The 18123-nt window shown below is 30.1% G+C and overlaps 3 protein-coding genes across 3 annotated transcripts; 2 read left to right on the forward strand and 1 right to left on the reverse strand.

Moving 5' to 3' along the window:
• Window positions 1-8296: 8296 nt before the first annotated feature.
• LOC126671242 (zinc finger protein ZAT4-like) lies at window positions 8297-10447 on the forward strand. The gene has a single exon (XM_050364996.2). The coding sequence runs from the start codon at window positions 8683-8685 to the stop codon at window positions 10153-10155; it is 1473 nt and encodes a 490-aa protein (XP_050220953.1). The 5' UTR covers window positions 8297-8682; the 3' UTR covers window positions 10156-10447.
• Window positions 10448-12441: 1994 nt separating this feature from the next.
• LOC126675320 (uncharacterized) lies at window positions 12442-13990 on the forward strand. The gene is made up of 2 exons (XM_050369942.2): window positions 12442-13031; window positions 13372-13990. Exons 1-2 carry the CDS (start codon window positions 12777-12779, stop codon window positions 13531-13533), a joined length of 417 nt encoding a protein of 138 aa, XP_050225899.2. The 5' UTR covers window positions 12442-12776; the 3' UTR covers window positions 13534-13990.
• Window positions 13991-14997: 1007 nt separating this feature from the next.
• Window positions 14998-17349, reverse strand: LOC126672871 (uncharacterized). The gene is made up of 2 exons (XM_050366819.2): window positions 15523-17349; window positions 14998-15429 (listed from the first exon to the last, which is right to left on the reverse strand). The coding sequence occupies exons 1-2, from the start codon at window positions 17347-17349 to the stop codon at window positions 14998-15000; spliced, it is 2259 nt and encodes a 752-aa protein (XP_050222776.1).
• Window positions 17350-18123: the final 774 nt, after the last annotated feature.

Raw genomic sequence — 18123 nt, forward strand, 5'->3', positions numbered from 1 at the left:
TGTTTTTTTACCAAAAAAAAAACACTCAACTTACTTGTAATTATACAAAGTAAGTTGAGTGTTTAATATCCACCTTTCACGCTTTTAGAATATGTGATATATAGTCATTTTTTAACCAAATATAAAGCTACAAAATGTGTACAAAACCGGCACCTTAAACAACGCTAAAAAATAGAAATATGAAAGATTAAAATGTACGATTTAATGTTTTTAAAAAATAAGATTAAATATAAAAATAAAACGTTAAAATTTCATATGCAAATGACTGATATATATATTTACAATAAATATGATCAATTTTCATCTAAGTTAAAGTGAAAATATTAAACAGATCACTTTATGATTGGTAATTTGATTTTGGCAAAAGTACTAGTTAAAGATAATTCTATATTTTTTAAGAGAGCAAATATAAATGAGTTTATAAATATAAAAGTTCTACTATCTATTAACTAGTTCTAGTTATTAGGTCATGATTGAACATAAGCACATTTTATAAGCATGCAAATTGTTATATTTTCGCCAATTTATAATCAGTACTCCTACTGATTAATCAAATAATATTTCTAATATGATATCGGAGCGAGTCTGGCCCAAAATTTTAATTACCCAGCTGTCTGTCTGGATGTCCGATTCCAACGGCCCGATCCGGCATTGCCGCTGTATTACATCACAATTATAGTTTCGGAGAAGTTTCAGGTAACAACCATATGTTCAGTCCCGATTGTATTTGAGGAGGAGCGTTAAAGATAATCCCACATTACTTGAGAGAACAAATATATATGGGTTTATAAGTGTGAAGGTCCCACCGTCTATTAACTAATTCTAGTTATTACGTTATGGTTGAATCTAAATACATTTTATAAGCATGTGGGCTGTTACATTCTTATCAATTTATAATCAATATTCACACTCATTAATCAAATAATATTTATAATAGTACTTCATGTATTCATATCTGGACCAAAATAATAATTATATTCTTAAAAATACGATGACTATTTGATCCGTCAACTTTGTTATTTGTGATCAATATATCCAATTTTCATTTTGATTTTTTTTTAGATTTATTGTTATAGTTAGTGAATTAATTTTGATTGCATGAATAGTTATTTTATATGAATAATATTTTATTTTAATTTTGAAGAAATTATATGTTTAAAATGAAAATTATGTATCCGGAAATAGATTTAAAATATCTATTATAGATTATAAAATTAACGGATCACATTATCATAAAATTAATTTTAAATTTACATTTATCATTTTGATAAAAAAAAAAGTGAATAGATAAAATCATTTTTCCTTTTGATTTCTAATATTTGGAAGGTATAATGTAAAATACACATTTTTTATATGTAATTTGTTTAACATGTTGTTCTCTTTCTCTCTCCCCCCTTTAAATAATATTTACATCTAGAATTAATATTTCAAGATTGAGTATATGCATGTCACAACCAGATCTGTACATTAAAGAGGCAACTAATACTGGTAAAGGGTCATTCCACTGCTACACATAATATATGTACCAATTAGCCATTCTTGATTGTCTCTTTACAACATTTTGTAGTTTTTTAATTAATCATTTTAGCTATTACATTATGGCCCATTATAATGACCCCCAAAATTTATATTAAGCCAACTCATAATTTAATCAAGATTAATTTGCTAAGTCTGTTAAAGATTTAGGTCCTCATCACTTAATTTTCCCTTCTACTTTTAATTATCTTTCCAAAATTGTATGCATTATCTCATTAATTACACAATACTATATCATTCATTTAAAATCTAGCTAAGCTACACATTGTCAAATTTTTATAATTTCATTTTGCTATCTATGGAGTGAAGCAAATACAAAATCTTGAAGTGCATTTGAAAAGGTAACTAAGCATATGGACAAAAAAAGTCAAAGATTAAAATCCCTTGGGTGGTGACAAAGGAAGGAATGAGAAGAGAAGAAATTGTAAGCATAATAATATCTCTAGATGAGTAGAACATTAAGTGAAAAATAAATTGTTTACAAAGTTTTGTTCATCTTTTCATTGATTTATTAGACTCTCGAGTGTAATATATATTTTTAAAATAATTATAATTTCTTTTGAAAATTAAATTTAAAAATTACTATTTTACCCCTGTTTAAAAAATCATTATTTTTAAAATTTTAATTTCATGTGAGGTTTAGTTTATCAAATACTTAAATATGAAGAGAGAATCAGTCATCTTTTAAAATGCAGGAGGAACTCTATGATCCAAATGGTGCTAAACCAAGTGATAATAATGAAATTGGTACTTATTTGGATAAAATTAATTAATTTATGTTAAGTACCATCAATTTCTACTTGTAAATCACTTGATATTGCTTATTAGTTGTGAAATTTTCTAATACTTATTGTAAATGGATTTGGACTTATTGTCACTAATGTAAATGGAGAATTTTTTTCATCCTTCACACTTTTTAGTTTGTATTGAAGTCTAAAATACTGAACGGATCATCGCTTAGTTAAGTCTCTTTATGCTTTATTATAGTAATTTTGACTTGATTTTAAGAAGTAGATGTAGTTAATTTTTTAAAATCTAAAGATGACTATTTTACTATTGATATGACATACTCACAACTAAAATAAATAAATGAAGTAGTGAAGCTAGAGAAGTAATATGGTCAAATAAGTAGAGTAAGGGTAACAAATTGTCCCACACAATGCAAGGTGGTTCAAAAGGGTTAGGTCATGGATAGTGATGAGGTTGAGGAAGCATAAAGCCAAAGTAGGGCATCTTATCTCAGTGTTGTTTCATTTAAATGTTAGTAAGACATGGAAGAGGCAGAAGAGTGGCATATAGTCTTTCCTTATAGGGGGTATAAATCTTGTACGAACCAAAGTGAACCGAACCAGACTGAATCAAATTGATGTTTTAATTTATTTTAAAATCAAAATACCGATTTTAAAACTAAAATAAACTAGTTGGTTCGGATAATTTTTTAAATTTGGTTATCTCGATCCGGTTTTTAAAAAAAAATCAAAAAAGTAATAGAGGGTATGGAATGGAAGAGGGAGAAGGGTGGGTGGCCTATTGTCTTTCCTTGTAAGATGTCTATTTAAGCATCACTTTAGAAGGGGCACCACTCTTCACTCTCAAGTCAAGTTTTCTTTGGTGCATTAGCCAATAGGCCACTACTATATGCCAAATTAATAAGCTTTACTCTGCTTCTATTCTATGCCTTTATTTGCTTGGCCTGCCTCCATGTATAGTAAGAATACCAGTGTTTTAAAAATCGAATCATTAGCTGAATAGGTGAGGGCTATCGGTTTCAATTAACGGTTCATCTGGTTGAATAAATTATATATATAAACATCAGAAGGTAAACAAATGACTTTTTAAAAATCACGGAAATACTAGTAATTATGACCTAATACTAAGCGGGAATCAGCAGTTATCCCAAAATTATATATGGTTTTGGGCCAAATTAGTTTAACCGGTTCAACAGAGTCGGACGATTTTAAACCTAACTAATTATTTACTCGTCCCTAATATTCAGCAACTATTTTAAAATATAAGTAGCTTTTAGGTAAACTCCATCTTGTTGGAAACTTCTTCTCAAACCAACTCTTTCCTTTTCTCAAATTATTAAAAAAAATGAAAAAAAAAATTGAAAAATGTTACTATTAATTAGGTCATTGTTGTCAACTTCTCATTGAATGCCAACAAACTAAACTACATTATTCAGTAACCTGCACTTCAATGATTTTGCTCTTTATAAAAGGTGCTTCTTTTTTTTTTTCAGAAAATCCGGTTTTAAAACAAAGTTTAGAATCTTAATAACAATATTATATTATAGTAATTGAAGTTGTTAATCAATAATTGGCTAATTGCCTCTTACTTGCATTATGCTTCACACACATAATCTCTGGCTATGCCATATAATGAATGTGCATCAACATGTTGATTACTTATCTTTTTATCTTTTTAATTAACAATGATTTATTAAATAAATAAGAACAATTATAGGGAGAGAAAGTGTATAAGCAATTAATTATCCAGCTAAACAGTGTAGTAAAGTGCCGGCAAGAAGGGCACAAAGAAAGGGGTTTCTAAGAAAGAAGAAAACATAAATTAAAGAGTCATTTCGGTCTTTGAATTTATAAATCGAACTCATATAAATTAAATTAAATCTATTTTAGCAATTTAGTCCATAACTCTCCATATTTAAGCCAGACAAAATTGCTCACTTATTTTTAGAGCTCGTGAAAAGAAATTGTGAAGATATTAAATATACATATATTTAAAGGGGTGTAAGATATTAGAAAAAATTATAAAAATTGCTTGAAAGCAGTTAAAAAAACATTCATTTTTATATTCTCTATGTTTTCAATTTATACCTATAAGTTTTGCTTTGTATACTATGTATCATAAATATATCGAAGATGTACCATAAAATATATTTTTGATATATTTGATATATATTTGCAATGTATTTTCTTGTAGACGAAACTAAAAGCGTAAAAACAAAAAAAATACATTTTTAGGTAAAGATAATTTTTTTGGGTTGAAAGTGTATTTTTAAACATTTAAGATTTTTGTTAGATACAGTTTTATATCAAGGTATTGAACATAAATATAGCGAGATTGTCATAAGATATTAAACAAAAATATCCTCACGGTTGCTTTATACATGTTCTAAGATAATATGAATGGATCTGATTGGCTTTATAGAGAATTATAAATAAATTATCAAAATTGACCAAATTTGATTTATATGGACCCAACCCACAAATTCAAGGACTGAAATGACCCTTTACTCACAGAAGAAACATTACATATGGATATGGTTATTAATTTTGGTTGATTTGCTGACCTAATAAGACATTAACACTACGGTTTATGCAAGGTAATTAAGCCGGCTTTTAATTAATTTTCTTCATCTTGATTTGGGTTTTGGTCATCACATTCATATAGACGGCTAAATGGCCGGCACAGTCACTCTACAGTTTGGCCAATTTGTGACATTGTTAGTGAATATATGAGCTATGAATTTCCTAATTTGTCTACTCTATTTTTTAATTCTTAAATTACCAACAAGAAAGTTCCTGCTAATTAAGCAAGCTACTTAGTGTTGATATCATGCAATTTTAGATTCCTGTTGCTAATTGTACTACTTAATGACCCCACTTGTTTTTTCTTGTAATTTGTAGAAATTTATTACTAATATTTAGTTCAAACTTCATACCATAATTAAAAAAAAATAGTACTAATACGTTTTCCATTATATTTAAGAAGATGTATTTATCTTTTTGAGTATTTTATTTAAAATGTCTCGCTTCTATTTTAATATTATCCACGGTCCATAATATTTGTCGCATTTTACCATTTCACATAAATTAAAAAACTAATAAATACGTCTTAATTTTCATATATTTTTAATAAATTGTCCATATTAATTACCACTAATTTTATTTTTAACTAGTCTTTCTAACCTTACTAGTTATTTATTGCTAGGGATAAATTTGAAAAAATAGCAATTAATTATTTCTTGAAATTTTAAACATGACAAATATTATGGATCAAAAGAAATTCTCAAGCGCGACAAATATCATGAATCGGAGGAAGTACTAACATTTTATGTTAAACTTATTTTCCATTCCTTATTATCTTTTCTGAATTAATTACTTCTCTTATGAATGTAGTTTATAAAATAATTATTAATAGATATAAAAATTAAAAATCATCTCTGCATATATTATAAATTATGTTTAAAGTAGACATATTCTTTTTTTAAAGGATAATAAGAGATAAGAATAAATGTATTATAAAAAATTAAAATTAAAGAATTAAAATAAATATTTTAATTAAAATAGAATGGATGAAGTATACAATGCCGATATTCTATCCAAGGATGCCAGAGATCATCAATACAAAACTTTCAACTAATGCTAAAATTTAGGGGGACCATTAATTTTAGCTAGGCTTAAATTGATCCCTTAATACTCTAAAGATGCCATTTAAATGAATTTGAGAAAATTTAATTAAACAAATGGGTTAGTGTGGTGGATTAGAAGAGTGTTAGTGTAACAATGAAACAGTGAGATGGATACAAAAATGCCAGCTACATTTCTCAATTGCATCACCACCACCATTACCACACAGACTTGCAGGCTGCTTTTCCTTATAAATTAACATAAATAACTTAAAATTATTAAATTTTTTCAAATTAAACATTTTGGTCCTTGTACTTGTCCACTTGTTGACGTTAAATACTTGTACTTTATTTGTGGAATCCCTAAAGTGTTAATTTTATAGACATTATGTCCTTCTGTCACGGATGAACATGCACCGTTAATGCGGCTAAGATAAGTTATTTATTCATCTTTTTTACTTTAACTTAATCAAAATTTAGTTTTTATATTTTTATTTTTGTTAACATTAAATCTATAAATCAATTTTTTTTGTCAGAATTGAGATTGTAAACTGTTTTCTGTGATGGAACGACATATCTATAAAATTAAAAGTGTAAATATTGACAAATAAAATGGAGGGCTTTAATGCCAAAAACATGACAAGTGTAGAGACTCAACAATGTGTTTTGGATTCGAATCGAAACTATATTGTAACTGAACCAATTCAAACCAAAATCAGATTTTCAATTTGGTTTGGAATATGTGATATTCAGTTTGGTTTGATTTTTTTAATCAAATTTGGACGAAAAAACTAAAATGGAAATATTTTTTTAAACCCAAATATCTGATGGAAAGGAATCGAACCGGAATATTAAGTGAGTATATGAGTTCGGTTATTTTTTAAAACCGGAATCGTTGGTTTGATTCGAGGTCGGTGTAGGAGAAATATAGGGAGAGAGTGAGTGAGTGAGTGTGGTGGGTCTGTCTAATCTTCGAATCCTGAATAGCAAGACAAAGCAAAGAATAGTTAGTTGTAAGTAGCTTCTTTTCAGTTTTGCTTATGTGGACAAAATCCTTTTGGTTTAAGAAAAGTTATACAATAATATCTAAACTTTTCTCAATCTACTATTTAGTATCTCAACTTTTATTTTTAAAATTTAACAAATTTTAGGTGTATCAAATGATTGTTTAAGTCATTTTCTGATCACTGGACTACGAAAAATAAATTTGATTTTTTTATATAATTTTTTATTTTAATCCGGCATATAAAATTATAGTATTTATACACAATATTATTATCTTTAGTAATATGGAAGTAAAAATTAAATAAATGAAATTTATATTTGATATTTTTAGTATATTGTTGACTGAAAATAGATAGAATCTCCTTTTTAATATATTTTTAAAAAGTTTAGACATTAAGTTAAAAGAACTAAAAATTCATATATTAGAAAGCAAATTCAGAAATATTGGTTTATGTGCTTAAAAAATCACGCACTTTAGCATCTTTTATAATTTTAACACAATTTCTTTATTTTTGTAATTTAAAACACAAATTATCATTTTTTTTTAAAGGCCTAATGTCTTAAAAAAACCCCGACCTTTTAGCCCCTTTTCAATCATACCCTGACGTTGCAAATTTGTCAATTTTACCCTATTTTGCATTTTTGTGTTTCAATTGTACCCTGAAAAATTAAATTAACGTCTTTTGCGTTTGGAAATTTGTTTAAAACATTCTACATGTCTCGCATATATTAATTGTATATTTTTAAAATTTATTTAAATTTAGTTAAATTAATTAAGAGTTTAAATTAGTGTTAATTTGATTATGCTTTTTAGTTAGTTTTTAAAAATAAAGGACTTATTTGTACTTTTTTTAATAAAAAAGAATTTAATTTCATGTTTATACTTAATTAATTGAATGATTTCATCATTTAAGTAAAAAAATTAACAAAAATTAAAATATTGGGGTACAATTGAAAACGGAAAATTCAAAAGTGGGTAAAATTGACAAATTTTCAACGTCGGGGTAGAATTGAAAAAAAGTTTAAAGGTGAGGGGTTTTTGAGTGATTAGACCTTTTTTAAAATATAGAACACTGAATGATTTTTCTTAAAAAAGATTAACGTTGACATTGTAACATACACTAATTATTCATATGTTTACATCTGCAATCTTTTAACGGAAAACTAATCAGTATGTTAAATTAAAAAATCGATTTGATATTACAAAAAACACTAAAATTCGTATTAGATTAACTAAAAAAAATGCTAAAATTTGTAGTTTTTAAAGCAATTAAGCCATTTTTGTTGTTAGAATTGGGTGAGTTTATGTATGGTAGAGTATGATTATGCAAGTAAAAGAGTTACACGTGCTCACTCACTTTCTCTTTCACTTTACCTCTTTTAATCTTTGCTTCCATGCATGGATTTCTCCTCCTCCTAAATATAGTGAACACTTGTTTTAGTTCTCACTAGAGAGAGAGAGAGAGAGATTTAGCATCATTTTTACACTCAACTTCTCTCTCTAAACACTCTGTTTCACCACTTCTCTCTCCTCCTCCCCCATCTTTTTATAATCTTTCTTGAAAATTTCAACTACCCAATTACCTCAATCACCTTATTACACACATTTGGTTCAGTTTTGTCAAATCTGAATCTTTTTTTTCTGTTGAATTCTGTTAAATCTGATCTGGGCCCTTCTGAAATCCTCTGTTTCATTGGTTTGGAGTGTAATTCAAGAATTCTTTGTTTGATCAGATTCAATTTTGCTTGAAATCTTGAGTTTTGTTTCAATGGAGGAAGAGCAAGAATTGAAGCAGCATGTATGCAAATTCTGCAGCAAGAGTTTTGCCTGTGGTAGATCATTGGGTGGTCACATGAGGTCTCATATGATTAATGACATTACTTCTCAAGCTGATGGCACTACACTCACCAAGAAAAAACTTCCATCTCTCACCAACTATATCAACAGTACTCATAATAAAGCTAATAATGAAATTACAGGCTATGGCCTGAGAGAAAAACCCAAGAAAACTTGGAGAATTTGTACTGATGGTGGTGATGATGATGATCAAGATCAAGATGCTGATAAATCTTGCAAAAAGTGTGGCAGAGTGTTTCAATCTTGGAAGGCTTTGTTTGGTCACATGAAGTGTCACTCAATTCTTGAAAAAGAAAAGGAAAAAGTGGTCAATAATGACCATTTTAGCCTTGAAGAAGAGGAGGAAGAGCAGCAAGAATCTTGGACTGGTGGTTGTAACCATAAGGTGGTTATGGATAGTCAATCTGATAATGAAAATACTACTCCTCCGAATCGGAGAAAAAGATCGAAAAGGCGAATAAGGTACATGGGTGCTGCTGCAAATTCTTCTTCTTTATCATTTGCTAATAATAATAATGGTTCTTCATCTGTTTCTGAAATTGATCAACAAGAACAAGAAGAGATTGCTATGTGTTTGATGTTGTTGTCTAGAGATGTTGGTGTTGGTTTTAATTCTGTTGCTGAATCTTCTGATAACAATTCTGTTTTTCTTGAGAATCATAATCTTGTTAGCTCCAAACCTGAAGTGAAACTGAAACAAATTCAAGAATTCTCATCAGTTTCTTTGATTCCAAGCAAAGGAGCTAACAAAATCAAGAATTGTTCGATAGATGACGAGAATTCGGTTATCGAATTGGGAAAGAATTTGAGCAAAAACAAGAGAAAAATGGATGATGAATCATTGGATCTTGAGTTGAAATCAGATGAATTCAAGAATTCTGACAAAGACAGCAAATTTGAGTGTACTACTTGCAACAAAGTGTTCCATTCTTACCAAGCTCTAGGGGGACATAGAGCTAGTCATAAAAAGACCAAAGGCTGTTTTGCTTCAAGAATTGACAGTACTGAAACCAGCATTGAAAATGAAATTTTTGTTGATCAATTGGGCATAGACAGTGACCATAAAGCTGAGACAAGTTATGGAGCAAAGAAGATTAGTAGAGGACATGAATGTCCAATTTGTTTCAAAGTGTTCCCTTCAGGACAAGCATTGGGTGGTCACAAGAGGTCTCATTTAGTAGTAGCATCAACAAGTACTGATCATCATCATCAGAAGAAGAACATTTCAATTCAAGAATCGATTTCGCCGCCGATTCGAGATTTTCTTGATCTTAATCTTCCTGCTCCTGTTGAAGAAGACACCAATGAACTTGTGGGGTTTAATCCATGGTGGATAGCAACCACCCACAAGCATGAACAGCTTTTAGGTTTGATCTCTAACTAAATCTTGGCCATGTTTTTTTTTTTCAATAAACAACACAAATTTTCAAGAATGTACAGATTCATTCATTCTTTTACACATTCAAGAACTAGCCTAAGGCATACTTCACATTTGCATTTTTTTTTCACTTCATCTATGTATCGAGGAAATGACGAAACGAAAAACGCTGAACGATATTTTTTTACAGAATTAGATTGAAAATATAGAGTTCTATTAGTGTTTTCGAAAGTGGAAATGAATTATCGAAATGTAAGACTCGAGGAATTTTCGTACAATATAGTTATTCTACTTTTTTAGAGTTGCAAACATTTTACATTATTGTAATTGAATTGGCATGTTTAATTACTTGATTAGACTTAGAAGTGTAGTTTGTTGATAAAAGGTAGTTTTCTTTTTGTGGGTAATTATTTTTTCTTTGCATCAAAGAGAGAAATATTTGAGTAAGGTGTTGAAGTTTGAGATGGGGTAAGTGAGTGAAGTCATGAGAAGATAAAGGCAATTTTATAATGTACACAAGGATAGCATGTGAGATCAAAGGTGGTTGTTTAGTCACCTACCATAAAACATGACAACCCATCTTACTTCTTCTCACTATTTCTCTTATATACTAAGTTAATATACCCATAGGAGTCTAATTTAATGGCATCAATAAACTATAATTTAGATAATATATGCGCTCGGCAGCATTCTTCTAAAACTAAGCAGCATTCTGCTAAAGTCGTGAGATTAAATTTTCTTTGAATGATAAAATAAAAAGGAGTTTACTTTAATGGCAAATCGTAATCTACTACTAGTGGGGTTAGTTTTGTGCTTATTTAAGGGTTATGTTAAGTTGAGACTTCACTAGCTATGTATTAAAGGGACCACATTTCTACTAGTTAATGTGGGTTTGATTAGTTCAGCAACATCAAGATAATTAGTATAAAAGGATTCTAATCCAACTAGATCAACAACATTTGGAGAAATAAACTTTACATGGAGGAAATATTTTTGGGAAGTCGTAGTTTTGATTAGGTTGAAATTATAACATATTTTTGGATTCAAAATTCATCATGTAAGTTACTTTTCGGACTTTTAAAGATTTGTACTTTAATTTTTTTTTTAAATCTTATTTTGGATTTTGAAAGCGAAAAACTTCCACTAAAATTATTCAATTAGCTCACCCGCTCATCAAGTCTAAAATGTATAGAAAAAATGTGTATAAGAATAGGGTTTTAGTGAAGCTCTTATTTTAAGTTGATGGGATTGATTGTTATTGAAAAATATGCAAAACTTTCATTAGGACTTATAGCGCCTTTTGATCTCATCCATTTAAGTACAAATAAACTAAGGTAGGTCAAAACTAGTGAGCTCATCTTAGCTCTTGGACGGCAAGCTTTATTTGTATGTCAAAATCTGCAAGAAAAATATAAATAATGAGTCATAGTGCAAGTAGATTGAACTATTTTTATCATTAGCTAATTTGTAATTGAGACGGTAGACCTCTCTCAGACAGTTTGAACTGAAAAATGATCAGTTGTTTGATCCAACTAAGTCTAAAAACTAAAAGTTTAGTCTTGGATCGAATTGAATTGGTTTATCCATACTTAACCGACATTTGAAATGGTACTACCATAAAATGTATTCAGACTATTGAATCGAAAAATGTTGCTCTTACCGGTTCGCCACTAGCTCAGATTTTAAAATATTAATTGTACCATCCAAATTCGAGATTATGATTGTAATAACTTTTTTTTTAAGAATGAGATATTCAACTACATTAGTAAACTAATACCACTTGCAAATTTCCTACGAATGGGGCAATGGATGAATGCTTCTTTGTGAAAAGATTATAGTAGTACAAAGAAGTAGTGGGCTACAAGTAAAGGATGAGGGTGATTTAGACATGGTCATGGTATTAGGGATGGATTAGGAAGATTAGGAAATATGAGGGGTCTTTTTTTGTCTATTTGGTTCCGTTCTACTTTTTAATTGGTTTTATCTATGAATAAATTTATTTACTATTACATTTGATATAAACATAATTATTTCTATAAGACTTAAAAAAATTACTAAATAATTTTTTAAATGAATCAAACATGATTATATTTATTTTTAAATGAATTTCAAAAAATTATATGGAATCCGTTTAGACCTATTTAATATTTTTTTATCAGAGATATTTAATACTATTATCGTTAAATATGTATTTTTAAAAATAGCCAAAACAATTGGTTGTCGAGGTTCGAGTCCAACCTGCGACCTAGAGATGCAGTAGTAGCGGCTAGGCCCTCACATGCACACTATTATTTTAGAGAAAATGTCACCATATACCCCAAAATCTGAAAAGTTTATGTTAGTGACCCAACATAATATTTTTAGCAAAAATCCCTCTTTTTTAATTTTCTATTTTCAGCTCTACCCCTTTTTTAGGCAAGTTACTTAAATAACCCTGTCTATAGTAGCTGCTTTACAATTGCTATAGTGTACTTCATACACTCAATTTTTTCCCCCCACTTTCTCTTCTCCTCTACGTTTTTTCCCTCACTTCCTCCATTACTCCATTTTCTCACTATCTTCTCTTTCCCATTATCTGCGAAAATCACTCAGCACAAACCTCTGTTTTTGTTATTAAATCATTATCAATGGCTCATACACGTTCTTCAAAACCGATTCCTAAAAAAGCTCTGAATATGAAACCGAAGAAAGCGGTTTCTAAGAAGAAGAAGGGTGAATCAAGCAATGTGAAGGATAAAGTTCAACAAGAATCTGTCTCTGGTGAAGGAGTAATCCGACAATCTCCTCCTTCTCTCAAAAAGAGACATGCAACCGAAATTACTAAGCCAAAGAAGAAGCAAAAAGTGATTTCAATCTCTGAACCAAAACGGCGAAGTCCTAAGGTACTGTTCTTGATTTTATTTTCAATTTTTAGGTTTTCGATTTTGTTAATTTTATGATGTTTGTTTATTTACTGATTATATGTTTGTATGTGTGATTCTATTTGATCCTTATTTGTTTCATTTTGTCATTCATTGATTTTCCCCTGATCTGGTTCAATTTAGGTTCTAATACTTAGTTTGTTTTGTTAAATTGCTTCATTCTATGTTTTAATTCTTTGTTATTGTCATTAGAATTGTTTGTGTTGTATTTTAGATTTCAATATGTAGTCCACTTTTAGGTCATATTTTGTTCATTTTTGGTTTTTATGGTGTCTGACAGTTTTATTATTTATTTTTATAGCTGTGGCAGTTAAAGCTCTTACGTGAAGATCGACTTCATTCGAAAATCGATACTTGTATGTCCTACGATACTATTTCTGAAATACAATCAACTTTGAGTCCTTTTGAGTTAGAGTTGTTTAGGAAGTCTTGTTTCGATCGGTTATTTTCTCGATATTCCTAAGATTATGGTTCAAAACCAGATTATTCATTGTTTGTTGTTGAGGGAAGTCGAGCAATATAACAAGTCTGAGATGTGGTTTGAGGTCGGGGGTCATAGGCTGAAATTCGGTATTGAGGAGTTTGCCTTAGTGTCGGGTTTAAAATGTCACGGGAATGTCAGTAAATATGGTTACCCGACGGTGTCTAATGGAATTTTGGACAAGTATTTTGGCGGTTCGCAGTCTATTTCTAAGCAAACTCTTCGAGATATTTTTAGGTCTAAGCGTTGGGATTGTCCGGAAGATGGTTTCAAGCTTACTTTTATGCATTTTTTGCATAACTTTTTGTTAGCTTCCCCTAAAACTGCTCGTATTCCTCTAAAAGATTTTGATGTTGTTGATTCCGATGACTTGAATGACTACCCGTGGGGTGTTGATGTTTTTAAATATACTTTTGATTCTTTGTCCACTAAGGCTGTTTTTGGTTCGGGTAGTCTTAGGGAATCTAAACACATGTTTTTGATTCATGTAAGTTTATTGAGCTGTAATTTTTTTAATTGTTTATAACTTAATAATGTCTTAATATGAACTGCTTAGTAACTAAACTAATTATTTGGTTTTCTTATTTTTTTGTTTCTTTTTGTAGTGATTGTGGAGTTCATATGTTCTGTGCTGCCGAGGCTTTTGTGGCTGGCAAAGTTTTGGGTGGCGATTTTAATATTAAAGAACAACGGACTCGGCTTGCTTCCTCGTTTTACACATATGCAATGTGGAAAGACGAATATTCTGCCATAAGTGAAGACGAAGCTCCTCCAAAAATGAATAGGAATGATTAGTGTTTTTAAATTTCAGTTCTTTATTTGGATTTTGGAAATTTTATTTGGTTGAATGTTCCGTATTTTCATACGATGAAATTGTTTATCTTGTTTCTATTGTCTTACAGATTCGATGGTTAATATTCTATTATTTTAAGCTTTTATTCCAATTGACCTTTATGGTTGTCTTATTTTTTATTATAGATATGAATAACTCTTATAATTGAAATGTATATGATGTCTATAAAACCAAAAATTAACCTTATTTGAACCTGATGTGAACCTATATCATTGAACTACTTTACTTTAATTTTTAATAAAATTTGTCTTACTTTGATATTTTATAGATACAATTGTGAGATTTAGTGTAATATACAAATTGAATCTTTTTTAAATGAAATATTTGGCAGACTATAAAACCAAAAATCTACCTTATATGAACCTGATGTGAACCTACATCAAATGAACTACTTTAATTCAATTTTAAATAAAATTTGTCTTGTTGCTCATTACAATCTTATATTACATTCCATATAGAGAGAATTTTGAGATTTAGTGTACTATAAGAATTTAATAACTGTTTTAAATTGAAATGTAAATTGATAGTCTTTAAAACTGAAAAACAACCTGATTTAAACCATATGTGAACCTCAAACAATACCACATACTGAACTATTTTTTCTTAGGCATACTCCTACAGGTCTTCACATTATGTCCATAAGCCTTACATCTGCTGCACCTGTTATGCCCTGTAGTTTCCACACGAGACTTGAATCTTTGCTTTTTAGGTCTTCCCGACTTTGTTCTTCCTTCTGGTGGATTGACAATCTTTTGTGCTACTTCTTCTGGCACATTCCAAAGACTCTTATCTGGCACCGGATAAACTGTTTCAGCATAAGCTTTGAGTATTGTTTCTTTTGTGTAATAAGTTGAACAAAATTTGTAAGGATCTTGATATAATTCTTTGAGTATAGCCATTGCATGTGGGCAAGGAACTTCATCAATCTGGAACCTTCTGCATGTGCAATTTCTTTCTTTGAGATCTACAATAAACTTTGTTGTATGCTGAAAGACTGATTTGACATTGTCATCAGAATTTGAAACCTGCATTTGCAGTCACCCATAGAAACCATAAACGAACCATATATTAACTACATATGAACTTTACTTATTGAATATTTTATAATCAAATCTTACCACTAATTTCAGAGAGAGAATGTAATTTTCATGCAATATGTCTTCTGCTCTTTTTGATAAGGCTGTGAATGTTTGTTTTGCCAAATTTCTGTTTGTAAAGCTCCAATCTTGCACCATTGTTCGTAGGTACTCAAGTAATGTAGTGATAGGGAGATCCTTACCTGCTTTGATTCTGGAATTCATTGATTCTGCTATGTTTGTTGTCAATATTTTGTGACGGTTATTCTCGCAATGTGACCTTGCCCATTTCTTGTATCCAACAGATTCTAGATATGGCTTTAAACCTTTACACATACTGTTAATTTGCTTCATGTAGATGTCAAATGCCTCAGTTGTATAAGCTTTTGCTGCTTTATAAAATGCTTCCCGAAGCTCTTTTGTCGACTTCTTGAAGTTCTTTTTGATATTGTTGAACAAATGAAATGTACATATGACATGAGCTGAATCTGGAAAAACAGAATTGGCTGCATTCTTGATGCTTTCGTGTCTATCAGATACTATACACATGTCGATTCTCACTCCAAAGGCATCTCTAATCCTCTTCATAAACCATTCCCATGATTCATCGTTTTCAGAGTCAACTACGCAAAATGCTAAAGGAAATATCTTACCGTTTCCGTCTTGTGCACATGCCGTTAAAAGTGTTCCTCCATATGCTGAAGTAAGGAATGTGCCATCAACTGCAAATACGGGAATGCAAAATTTCCATCCTCTTATTGACGCATTTAATGCCATAAAAACATAAAGCATATTATTGTCGTCTTTTACTTCTAATCTAGTGTAAGAACCCGGATTGCTAACCTCCAGCATATATAAGTAGCTAGGTATCAATGAAAAGGATTCGTCAGCTCTCCCTCTAACTTTATCCAGAGCTACTGCCTTTGACCTATAAGCTTTCGAGTACGACATTTTAATTCCATAGTCATCCTTCATGTCTCTTTGAATATCAGCAGGTTTATAAACAGTCTTGAGGTTTATGAATTTGGACTTACTAAACTCTCCAATTACACCTGATGTTGCTTGTCTTTGATCCGATGTTCTCACAACCATTGAGCAACTATGGTTGATATTGAGTTTCCGAATGATAAAAATCTCTGTTTTTCCTTGTTTTGAAGCATTAAGTTTCCATGTACAATCTGTATCCAAACAGCTCAAGAAATACTGTCTTTCACATGATCTACATACTTTGAATTGGAAATGGTTGTTGATTGCATAAGAGCTTAAAACTGACTTCAGAACCTCTTTGTTTATGTAGGACTGCCCCTCTTTGATCTCTTTATGTCTTGGGTCAGTTATGACATGTTCATGTCTAAAGCTACTCTCGGCTTCATTTTCATCATCATTGAAATTGTTTGACATGAACTTTGCATACTGTATCACATCAGATATATCTTCCCTTTCTTTTTCAGCTGTTGATTCAATCTCATGCGCTGATTTTGCTGCACTTGCTGACTGTTGTGCGGAATGGATATCCGCATTCGACACATTGAAGGTTGTTTCAAAGAATGCTAATTCCTTTCCGGACGACTCGAATGAAATGCATAAGGGGTACATCATGCAATCCGCTGTGTTTTTTTTTAGTTCCAAGTAGAATGATAAGCTCACGTTGTCAGTAATCTTCATTGGTGGGTAATTTGATTTCACTTGATATTTGATATCCAAACAGGTTGACATATGGTTCATATTCAGTTGTTGTGACAATATTTGTAGAAATTCTGTATAATCACTCTCCTTTCTTACCAACATTCCCATTGCTTCAAAGTTTTTGTACTCCATGTTTTGGTTCCATTCTCCATTATAATGAACAAAAATCATAATATTCTCCATATCTGCATTTATATAAGATAAAAATTAAATAAATGTGATTTTTAGCAGTAATATTTTTGTTATTGAGTGTTAATTTATGTATAACAGCTATAATATGAATTCAATGTCATTCAAATCATTTTTTATCACTTTGAACTTCATTGTTGCTGACATTAATTTGTTTCATTCTTATAATCTAATAACCTGTTTGAATCTGAATCAAACACAGAAAAACGCAGGTCTGAAGTCAATTTCACTTTCATTACCACTTTGATTTATTTTTAGATTTGTCTATGATAGAAATTTAATTGAAAAGCAATAGAGCAATTACTAATCAATCATAACTGTTACAATTCGAATTAATTACCTGATTGTGTTCTTGATTTCTCTTCTATTTCAATGATTGATCTGTTTCTATGTATTTGATCTTCACTTCAATTGCGATTTCAGCTCAATCTTCAGCAGCTGATTTGCGATGTTGAATCTTGTTATTTATTTTGATTATAATTTCTGTTTAGCTGATTTTGATAAGAAATATTGTTGTTGCTATATGAATCTTTGATTTTTGAGCTTGATGATCATGATTTTTCAGCTTGATAATCTTCCATTTTTGATTTGCTGAGAATTTCCTATTCAGTTAAACACGATACTATAAAGCAGGGTTAGTATAGTCATTAGCTTGTTTACATTTGTTTAATATTTAGTTATGAGGGATTTTTGCAAAGATCTGAGATCAATTGGGAGATTGTTGCTAAAAGGAAAATCTTGGGGTATAAACATAATAGGATGGTGATA

The sequence above is a fragment of the Mercurialis annua genome, linkage group LG3, assembly GCF_937616625.2.
Source record: "Mercurialis annua linkage group LG3, ddMerAnnu1.2, whole genome shotgun sequence".
NCBI lineage: Eukaryota > Viridiplantae > Streptophyta > Magnoliopsida > Malpighiales > Euphorbiaceae > Mercurialis > Mercurialis annua.

What these genes read in the sequence shown, in the direction of transcription:
- LOC126671242 (XM_050364996.2), top strand. Translation starts at nt 8,683, where the DNA reads ATGGAGGAAGAGCAAGAATTGAAGCAGCATGTATGCAAATTCTGCAGC.
- LOC126675320 (XM_050369942.2), top strand. Translation starts at nt 12,777, where the DNA reads ATGGCTCATACACGTTCTTCAAAACCGATTCCTAAAAAAGCTCTGAAT. An exon ending in CAAAACGGCGAAGTCCTAAG is followed by an intron (nt 13,032 to 13,371) that starts GTACTGTTCTTG and finishes TTATTTTTATAG; the next exon opens with CTGTGGCAGTTAAAGCTCTT.
- LOC126672871 (XM_050366819.2), bottom strand. Translation starts at nt 17,349, where the DNA reads ATGGAGAATATTATGATTTTTGTTCATTATAATGGAGAATGGAACCAA. An exon ending in TTCTCTCTCTGAAATTAGTG is followed by an intron (nt 15,430 to 15,522) that starts GTAAGATTTGAT and finishes CTGCAAATGCAG; the next exon opens with GTTTCAAATTCTGATGACAA.